The sequence below is a fragment of the Metarhizium acridum genome, assembly GCF_019434415.1.
Source record: "Metarhizium acridum strain ARSEF 324 chromosome Unknown scaffold_395, whole genome shotgun sequence".
NCBI classification, from domain to species: domain Eukaryota; kingdom Fungi; phylum Ascomycota; class Sordariomycetes; order Hypocreales; family Clavicipitaceae; genus Metarhizium; species Metarhizium acridum.
The window spans coordinates 68183-78822 of NW_027094033.1; the positions used below are offsets into that span (position 1 = coordinate 68183).

General features: G+C 48.4%; 4 protein-coding genes across 4 annotated transcripts; 3 read left to right on the forward strand and 1 right to left on the reverse strand.

Moving 5' to 3' along the window:
* Positions 1 to 2688: 2688 nt before the first annotated feature.
* On the reverse strand, positions 2689 to 3056 carry J3458_016620 (uncharacterized protein; the record flags this gene model as incomplete). The annotated part of the gene is made up of 2 exons (XM_066120994.1): positions 2689 to 2848; positions 2911 to 3056. The coding sequence occupies 2 exons, from the start codon at positions 3054 to 3056 to the stop codon at positions 2689 to 2691; spliced, it is 306 nt and encodes a 101-aa protein (XP_065974011.1).
* Positions 3057 to 3888: 832 nt separating this feature from the next.
* Positions 3889 to 4221, forward strand: J3458_016621 (uncharacterized protein; the record flags this gene model as incomplete). Its single annotated transcript, XM_066120995.1, has 1 exon — positions 3889 to 4221. One exon carries the CDS (start codon positions 3889 to 3891, stop codon positions 4219 to 4221), a length of 333 nt encoding a protein of 110 aa, XP_065974012.1.
* A 2399-nt stretch (positions 4222 to 6620) lies between these two features.
* J3458_016622 (uncharacterized protein) lies at positions 6621 to 7230 on the forward strand (the record flags this gene model as incomplete). Its single annotated transcript, XM_066120996.1, has 2 exons — positions 6621 to 6743; positions 6814 to 7230. The coding sequence occupies 2 exons, from the start codon at positions 6621 to 6623 to the stop codon at positions 7228 to 7230; spliced, it is 540 nt and encodes a 179-aa protein (XP_065974013.1).
* Positions 7231 to 8444: 1214 nt separating this feature from the next.
* Positions 8445 to 10372, forward strand: J3458_016623 (uncharacterized protein). The gene is made up of 3 exons (XM_007816834.2): positions 8445 to 8644; positions 8694 to 8731; positions 8781 to 10372. Exons 1-3 carry the CDS (start codon positions 8477 to 8479, stop codon positions 10162 to 10164), a joined length of 1590 nt encoding a protein of 529 aa, XP_007815025.2. The 5' UTR covers positions 8445 to 8476; the 3' UTR covers positions 10165 to 10372.
* Positions 10373 to 10640: the final 268 nt, after the last annotated feature.

Consider the following 10640-nt stretch of genomic DNA (forward strand, 5'->3'; position numbering starts at 1 on the left):
TTGATAAAGGGTGGCTGGTTCGGATATACGTCACCTCAGTTTGACATCTTTGCCTCGTTCTTTCTACTTAAATACTGGGCATGTGAACTTCAATTCTGGCTACTTGACCAATTATCTAGACACTCTTCTCTTTAGGCATTACGATACCGAACAGGGCCCAGGAAGCCTCTCACCAAACATATTGAACCTTTGCAGTGACGCCGTGGGCGACCTTACTACTCTAAGAAATTCTTTAGTTTTGTCAACTTAGGCATAAAGGAAACATTCCACCATGTTCTCCACTATATCTCAAACCAGTGCGCAATTACAGATGACAACCGTCGATGCTGCTTCTATGAGTGTACCTTCTATCGTCCCCGGCTTTGTGTCCGTCTACACCAGCAATAGCAAGGTGTATGCAGTATTGCAATTGGGGAGTTCACAACAGGCGACGCCAGCCAACTCATCTTATCCGATGACAACACTACCGGTAGAGGGAAGGAGTCTTTCGTCTGCTCCCACTGTCTCGACGGTAACGCCATCTACAGAACCGCGTATACTGGATATGGAGCCTTATTCAACCTCCCGCTACAATACTTCCACGAAGCCCACTTCCCTGGCGACATGTACTTCACTGCCATGTATTATGCCCAAGAACATGACTGAGACTGGCGCAGTGTCCACTATGGAATATAGAGGTCTTAGCAGGGCCGAAATGGCAGGGATAGCCGGAGTCGTAATAGGTAAAGTGAATTATTTCAGCAGTGAGATATTGTCTCTAACAGCTCTCAGCGGTCTTTGCTCTGATTGCCTTTGGGCTGGCCCTGGTTCTTCATCGACGTCGTCGACACAGGCAATCGGTTGATTCGCTCTGGCCGTTACCATTTGCAGATACCCGTACGGAAAAGGCTTTCCGTGTCCCAGTAATTGGCCAAAGATATCGGCTCAGGAATGGACGAATTACTCCAAGTAGGAGCACTGAGGATGTCCAGATGGTGTCGAGAGGTCCCACACCGACAAATATGACGCCTCTAGAAAGAGTGCTGTCTTGAATCTATTTCCGTCCACTCCCGGGCCTTGTTTGAGCCTAAACTCATCGAGATTGGGGGCTCGCCTTCACTAGTAGCAATGAATCCTATCCATTCATTCTCATTAGCAAGAAATTTGCAAATTGAATTCGGCAGGGCGCCGGCACTCACAGTTGTGGTCCGGCACGATGACAAGGCGGAAATCAACTTGCACCGACACATTTCCATCCATCCTCTGTTCCCTTGGCAGAGGATCGCTTATATCTGGTGAGTTTACTGGGACAGAGAGGAAAGCACACAATGGTTCTCGGCCTTGGATGGTCAGTCGCCAGAATGAAATTGCACAGGCCCAACTAGTTCGTGGAGATGGTACTCGCTTCACGCATAGACGAATGGCAAGGTTCTGATCAGAGGGTATTGCAGTCTTACCGTACTATGACTCGGTCATTCCTAAGACTTGAATACGAAAACTGTCAATATTTCCTACACAAGGTCCCGGTAAAGCGGAAGTAGTTTATATGCTAGGGTCTTAATTACATCTATCTAGCTTCTAGAAACTTAAGGGTATTAGTCTCTAACTCCTGCAGTTTCATTTTACATGACTTTTCTTGTGATTTAATAGCTACCTAGGACAATTATAAAAATGCATCCATGGTGTTACACAATAGTGAGTTGCTGTGACACGGGCTCAAGGAGGGCTTGGAATTAATAGCTCGACATATCTAATAACAGTTTTTGGTATGAAAGGTCCTTGGTTTTCCTCAAGGCCTAGTTAAATAAAAAGCTTTACTTATGCAAGAAGCGGTATGAGCCTTCTGCCCTAGGTCCCGTGATTGTAGCCCTCGTGTAACTATGTGACGCAACATCAGGAGATGGCCGTATCACACGGGGGCCCGCTGACAGCTCCGATCATTGACATTTCTAAGACGGACCATCAATGTCGAAAGTTTTAGTCGCTGCTATCGTCAAGATTCAATAGTCAAAAGGGCGCAAAGTTGGACATGGGATATGCTTGGGTTTCCCAATGTATGGATTCCGACGACAGTCCTTAGTTTTCAACTTCAGGCCTTTGATCCGTATTGCCTTGAGAGAATCCCTGCTGAAAGTCTGCTACTTTTTGTCACGCTTGGGTTATAAACAGCAAAGTGGACTTTGGAACCTAAGTGTTGGGATCCCGATGCATGAGATGACGGTTGTAATGTATTATGTCGCCTTTAGCCACAAATATTCGTCAACCTCTACAGGAACCCCGCATGTGGGTAACACGGTATCCTCAGTGTATATAACGCGATATCCTGGTACGTGATCTGATCAAATATTTGCCCCTTGTTACCTAATTACTAGACAGCTATGCCTGGAATCTCAGAATAATGGAGCAATTATGATCCACTCTTCAAGTCAGTAATGTAGGTATTAGTTCATCTTAGGCTAAGTAGGCACCTAATGTTGCACAGAACTCAGTCGCTAAAGGCGGCATATGCTCCTGCACAAGGGTTCGTGGATAGTTAAACCACGAGCAGGATAAAGTCAAGATCCAACCATCCATCAGGATATCCAAGAAATGACCATATGGATCTCATCTATCTTGGCTGAGAAAACAGTTAGCTAAAAGTACGGGTCAATCAGATATTTACGACCAATTTTCATGCGGCGGCAGTCGTCATGGCGTGAATATCTAGCGCTAGCCTCGATTATGCGTATCGGAGTGCATGTTGTAACTTCTGTTCATCTTTGCCTCTCCGCCTCGCAGGATTTCTTCCCGTTCCTTGTGGCCAGCAGCGCCCGCCTGGCTATCGTAACCGATGTGGTCCGTAGCCATGCGGCCACGAGAATTTGCGGCTCTTTGGAAATACAGTGTTAGCCGCTTGTCGTGAAGTTAGTGTTGCGAATGCTCTTCGCTTACTCGCCGTATTTGTCTCTTGCTAGACTTGCATATCGAGCTGCGCTCTGGTGCCAGTCTTTAGTCTGGGTGTCTCCCCATCGTACAACCCTGGGCTTCTTCGCTTCATCTCTATTGAAACTTTGCCGGCTGACTTGAGTGGTCTCCATCTTCTCTTATATCACATCAATGCATGACCACGGTCAGTCACGTGAGATGCTCGCCTAACCGTCAGATTGCCCGCGACGCAACGTTAAACTATTGAGTCCTCGTTTCCTTGTCAACAGGACGGCATTTATTTGTTTTCCGAGCTAACAAACATTCTACGCGACTAGAGAGAGGTCGTATCAAACGGGCATTCTACCGGCTTGAATTATATTGCAACCTTTTCTGCATATTTCCCAAAATATATGCAGAACTCCCTACACACATAGAGCAAAAACAGCTTTTCTTTACTAGCTTTGCTCCCTGGGAGAATGAGCAGCTAGGCTGCATTCACGATTTTCTTGTTCGAGTTATTTCTCCAGGTGAGTTCCTAGGCATAAAGTGTACAATTATAGAATCTAGAACTTATCTCAATACACTAGCATTCAATGATATCGCAGAACATGATATCGCTTGGGGCGCATTCCGGGTAGACTACGATGACCGGATTGATTCCCCCTTCATGCAACATGTTCTCTCACTTGGATTAAAGAAGCTACATAGCGTCATCCTAGCAGAAACATATGAAGAACGATATCAACTTCTTTATTCTCGTGGTTTTCCGCCCGTCACAGATAACTTTCTCTATGAGGGGTTACAAAGCGCAAACGAACATAATAACCATGTCTTCCTCGATAGCTTGTCGCCAGAGGATGAGGCTCTCCTGACTAAGCGTTCCCTTTTCGCAGATCCGGATCGGGTGCAAGAGATGCCTGGCGATGGGCACATCTGGAGGAATCCTGGACAAATTGGGTGTATCAAGAGGATCGTGATAATCTACGTCGATGGGGTTACGTCATGTGGGACAGATGGCGGTTGGATTCTGTTGGCATCTTGCAGGAACCCTGGGAGGACACAATGAGTTCTACAGATTTGCTGCTAGAGGAACAAGAAGCTGCGCGGCAACGAGCTTACATGGAGAACTCATGGGAGAAGAGGGAAAAGATCTACAGGAGTGGCGGCACTGGTTGGTGGAGCTGGGGAGATGAAAGCCAGGTGCGATGGCGAGACGGAATTGCGCCTGGACAGAGACCGTCGGTTCCTGCACGTATTAAGCCCGACTCTCTTCAAGAGGCCCAATACATGCTGCAGATGATGAAGCTGCCGCCGTCATGTGCCAAGCCATCTTGAAGCTCGTTAGATATGCCTACCCGTCATGCCTTACATAGTATCGGCGAGTATCTATAGACGGTTAGCGATAGATTTGAAGAATATAAGAGGTTCTCGACATAAACCCCACTATGTGTAGTCTTTCATCTCTCGCTTGTACATGCCTTGTCGCCTCGGGGTATGTATGCTGTTTCTAAGGTGCTGGATAAAAAGCGGCGATTTACTCACACCTGAGTTGCGCGCCACAAATCACACCCAAACTTTCCCTATTAGTGTCAAGCCAAAAGGACATACTTATATGCTGGATATAGGGGGTATTCAGCCAAGGGCCGCAATTGCTGGGTCTTGTTTCTGCACGGCTCAATGGTCAAACCGATGATTGTCGTGACATCGAAAGACAGGAGGCCCAAGTGCCTCTGCTAAACGCTACTACTAGCCTAGAAAGCCTCACCTATAAGAGCACATAGATTCACGGGACCCGCGATTTTAAGGATTACACGGGTCATTTTATCTACAGTATGATTTCTCCACTTCACTGATTGAATGATAGTTATTAACATAGTACGCTTTATTTTAGCGACCGCGTTTATACGCGTCGAGCATAGCACTGTACGAATAAACCGGCCGCTAAAAGCTATCGGTGACTTTCAACCACGAAATAAACCGAAGGCTTGCCTCATACCAAGCCGCTACCCTGGAGATTCTACTCAACCAGACACTAGCTGAAGCTTTTTTAATAGGTCCCATGTATCGATTGAGTACCAGGGCCCATGCAACTCCAGGCAACTACACCGGAAGCTCCGGTAGTAGAAGGACCCATTACTTGGACAAAGACAAGTAATAAACGGGATAAAAATCAAACATTCGGCAGTATCGCAGAGTCAATCACATGAGTCATATGTCTAGCTACCATAAAGAATCTACCCTTTTAACACTATATCTCTCTTTAGCATTACTTGTATCTTGAAAAATATATACTATGTAAACTAGGAAATTAAAGCTCAAAATGAATTTCATTTACACTTAGAATAAGCCTCTCATTGCCTGAGCGTAGACGGACTGCCATGGTGATTACACACCAAAAAAAGAATAGTGAACGTTTACGAGTCATGGCTTTAGGCCATGCAGGCCTATGTTTTTATTTGGATGGTTGATGGCCGTGGCTTAGATGAAGTGTTTAGCGTCCTCTACTGACGCATGTTGATGATAAGGCTGTTGAATGTCAATCGAGCAGCGTGAGGTTTCAGAAATAAAGAGGGCGAGGCATATTCTTATACCTAGAGATGCGCGGAATCCTGTCTCCGGCACAAGACCTGTTAACGGTTTGTTCTGACATGTACCAATTGGTGCCGACTAGTATATTACCAGACGTCATCCGTGGGCTCTGGCTGGCTGACAGTGCAAGGCTCTACTCGTACCTCGTAGTTGTCATGTGCTTGTCGTTGGCGACATATATGCCTGCACCAGACTTGACTCTTTTTGCCAGGCGCGGACCTTGTGAATCCAATATCCATTTACAGCCAACCAGGGTCAATTGGTGGATTCCGGATCCCGAATCGTGCTCAGTAGAAACGTTGAAACATGAGGTAAGACCATGGGAAACGGCAACTGGCAGGACAGCACCCATATGACAAGACAAGACGAGGCACATGTGCTCAGCTAGCACAAAGTAGAAAATATTAATAGTACTACCACAATGTTGCAGGAAGTTGCTATGTTGCAGGAAAGCGCTCGTCGCAAGCTTTGGATAATTATGCTCCCACCACTAGCTCTGGGCTCGGAAATGTCCAACAAGAATGGATCATGTACGTACGACAGCAACATGGGATGAGGCCCTTGCCCGCCTTGCATGTATCGAGGGGACACATATTTCATCTTTCGGTGCCCACGACAAGATTGCGTATGTGTTTCCAGCTTGGGCACTGGTGCAGTCATGCCCTCAAGCAAATACCGGCGAATATATATTGATGTGGGGTTCCATACCGACAGAATCGTCCCAGGTGTATAATTCAAATTTAAAGCAACAGGACACTACGGCAACATGAGACCACTTGGCGCCATGTTGCTATCCACCGACTGAGCTTCCATTGCTATTACACCTCAGATGCATTGACATGACCCATGAAGCGGACCGGCCATATTACGGAGTTTTTTAATAGAAAAACACAGCAATGCACTGGCATGCATAGAACCAAGCAATACTTTTTGTGCGTAGCCTGAGACGGAACCTTACCATGCGACTTTCCTTAGTTGCCAATGTTATACGAGCACTGGTACGTTGACTGCGCAGAGCTGTCCTATAAAGAGGACGCTTTTCCGAGCCTCCTTGCCACGACCTGAAATTCACACCGGCTCCTGTGTTAGGTTTGCACTTCGCCTTGCTATCAACTTTTGGAACACACTCATCTTCCGCATTCGCCATGGAGCTCTATATCGCACTTCCCTTCCTGGTGGGTGCTGTTCTTGCAGCCCCCCAACAGCAGCATGCCGCTCGCGACACCAAGCCCTTCAAGGAGCCCGCAGCCGATAGGTCGATCTTCTGTGTACGCAACGACGGTGTATTACTACGGAGACTTTGCCGACGCTGACGCATGCCTCTGGTCCCGAGGCAAGGATCCCAAGACGATCGGCGCCTATCGCGTCCTGAACAAGGATGACTATGACGCTGGTATCCGGGCTCTCTACCAAGGAAATCAGATGTATAATCGATATGGGCTGATGATCCGCCTCAATGAAATCCGCGTCTCAGACGATGAGGACAAGGAGGGGACCGAGCTCATTGAACAACTCTCGAATTCAAATGAAGGCCGCTTGCGACTGCCCGGCGAATCCCTCGACCTGGCCAAACGCGAGTTCACGACAGCGTTTGTGCTAGAATTCTCCGACGAAATTAACCAGGCTATTCAGGAGGCAAGGAGCAAGCTTAGCGTAGCCTGGGACCAAGCCAGGGATGCTAATGTCAATCAGCTTGCCAACCTTTCGGGGTGGTTCCGCGGAAAGACGGAGGAGAAGTACTACCAAACCTGGTAAACCATGGTACTTACAACTATCAGGACCGACCTGGAGGTCTAGGACATGAGTACACATCCTGTAACATAAGATTGCCATCTGTTCTATTGACTGATCGATGTCTTGCGTGTATGAATGCATCAAAACTTGTATCTTGAGGCTGTGTCGCTAGCTTGCCTGTGGCATGCCAATAAGGCAGTTCTCTCCCATTGCGTCCCACTATTTGCAGCGCAAGACGACTGCTTGCAAAACCATCATCAATACAAATGACCGATGAAGAGGAATCGTCACGTTGAGAACTGTGACGGGGACAAGGACAGGCGGCTCTGTTCCCATCCGATCCTTGCCTCCTCTGTGTTTGACGCTATACACCGTGGTCACAAAGGTCTTTATTTATCAATTGATGGAGGTAGTGATGCCGCTTTTGGAGGACAATTTACAAACCGCTCAGGCGGACTCCGATCGGCCCCACAGCGACACTCGGCGCCGGGACCCATAAAAAGCACGGCGCTTGCTGGTGCGGTATTTCAATGTTGACAATGATGCAACCACTTCGCCCACCTGTTGATGCGAAGTCCTAGGCATTCTCTTTGATTCACTCTTAAAATATAGCTACAAGAGGATCTGACCATTCGTGCAGAACTTCTTAGACCAGCACTTTTAATCCAGAGTCCCGCCAAGGTTTGCATGATGCGCAGACGACGAATCTGCAGTGGACGCAAACTCAAAATCAAACGATCTCCATTCAACGGCTTGGCGTTTCGGGCCTTTCTTAGGCTTCCCACTGAGAAGAGCCAAAGGTGTCCGCACAGATAGGCCTGCAACCTCGGACATGATTCACCCGACACCGTCACTATCACTGTCCCCGTCGCCGTCCAATGTCAGGCCTTGCACCCAGTTTGCTCCCAATTCCACGGTTCATCCTTGCTGATGAGGTATGGAGCTACCTCGCACAGACTCAGGGCATCGGGCAACACGTCATAGGCCGCGACGATTGCTCTTTTGCTGTTGCATACCCCACAGTCCAACATGGCCATGGGTGCTCTGCATCGGCGATCGAGGTTGAAATCTACCAGACGCTTGAGAAAGACCCCTACCCGTAGTCGCCTTCAACAAGAAGAGCGCCCATCGGCAGTTGGCCGGCCCCACGGTAGTTCGTGGCTGAGCACGCATTGATACCCGTCCATCAATCGATAAAACTCGCCGGCGTCACATATCAACTGTTCCTAGACTCGGCAGAATAACCAGACAGTGCTTGAAGAGAGCCATGTCTGACGCCAGGAAATCCGCTCTTCGGGAGCTGAAGACGCAGAACAAACTCCCACATGTCGGCATCGTAGGAGCTGGTATTTCCGGACTAAGGTGTGCGGATACCCTGATTCGCAATGGATTTGAGGTCACCATTTTTGAGGCCAGAGAGAGGATCGGGGGTCGGGTAAGCATCGTACTTTTCAATTTTGCCGTCGTTTTGCTAAGTATAGCAGGTCTTTCAACAGGAGATAGGTGGCCATGCGGTGGACATGTGAGTTGCCTTGTCCCGATACTCAAGGTGCCATGTGCTGATTTAGAAGGGGCGCCAACTGGATTCACGACACGAGCAACAATCCCATTGCACTCCTTGCCTCCATGACTGACACGGACATTGTCCCCGACGAACCCGACTCTATATTTTTCGACTCTGCGGGTGAGCGAATACCCAAGGATAAGGCAGATCCATGCGCAGATGTTGTCGCGGGTGCTCTTAAAAAAGCCATCGAACACAGCAAAAAGCGCTCATCATCCATCGACCCCCAGACAAGCGTTTTAGACTACGTACTAGAAATAGTGAGACAATCGCATCTCAACGCAGAGTCCAAGATCATCTGCGAACAAATGATACACATGTACAATTCGGAGATTGGAGACTGCATTGCATCTCAGAGCCTGAAATACTTTCATCTCGAAGACGGCATGGATGGCAACGATGCTTTCGTCGCGTCGACGTACAAAAATATCATGCAGCTAATTGGCAAAGCTGCTAGAAGCGCCGATGCCATACAGCTTGGACAAAAGGTGGTCCAGGTGCAAACCTTGTCCCGAAACTCGGACAAGAAGGCCGTTGCCATTGAGTTGGCCGGTGGCCAAGTCAAGACTTTCGATGAAGTTGTCATCACATGCCCTCTCGGCTGGCTCAAACGACACAAGTCCGCCTTCACGCCTTCCCTGCCCCCCCGGCTCGAGCAAGCAATCGATAGCATCGGGTATAGTGCTCTTGAAAAGGTCTTTGTTTCGTTTCCTACTGCCTTCTGGAAGGAAGCAAAGGACAGACGCGATGCCGCTCCCTCGACCCTCGTTGCGAGCGACGAAGCTTCGAGGTTCATATTCTGGCATTTCTTGAGCCCGTCCTACCACCCGCTGACGAAGCATCTGGGCTCATGGACTCAGGAGTTTGTCGCCCTTTCAGGGCTTCCGGCTGCTCACGCTCATCCCACTCTGGTATTCTACGTGGCTCCTCCCTGCTCTCGTCATCTCATGCCGTCCTTCGCAGGCCTCGCCCCCCACTCGGACGCGTACAATGCCACTCTTCGTTCTTTTACTGAACCATTTTATTCTCGCATGCCAAACTACAGTGCAGCCAGCCCTGCTTGTCGCCCGACTTTGTTTCTTGGCAGTCAGTGGCAGAATGACCCCTTTGCAGGATATGGGAGCTATGTGAGCTTTCAAGTTGGGCTAGAGAGAGCTGATGAAGACCTGGAGATCCTGCGCTCCGGTGGAGGAAGGGGAACAACAGGCGGCAATCTGATGGGTAATGACCGCGGTGTATGGTTCGCTGGAGAACATACCGCTCCGCTATGCGGCCTTGGAACGACGACGGGAGCTTGGTGGAGTGGTGAAAGAGCGGCAAGAGACATTCTCGAGGTTTACGGCATGAAGAAGGATATGAAAAAGGATGGAATTGAGCCCGTGATATCATAGAGCTAGATTGGCACGTAGTGGGACGTAGGGAGTCTTGTGATCGTAAATGAAAGGTCGCTTGAGAATCCTCAAAGCATGGTGGTTATACGTCCACTACCGGTAAACCGCCGCTACTATATTGTCCCATTGCAAACCTCTCCATAAGCTTAGAGCTTGCACATGTGTAAGAGAGTAATGAGTAAAAAAGGGATTGTTCCATTGCGACAAGATTCTGATCCATATACAAGCCAAAATGAACACAAACGGTTAAAGATTGTTTGGCTTGCTAATTTGAATCGCGGGAAAAAACCATATAATAACGCCCAATTCCGTTTTGTCAGTGCTTCACCTCTACCAAGTCTTGTGCGTTCAATGTCAGGCCGGATTTGGCTTCTAAGGTAGTTTAGCCTTTCGGTAAGCAGGGTTGCTCTATTGGGGTTGTCAAGTGAATGGGAACGTTACATCGATACCCTGTAGAACTGCCAATATAGTCATTG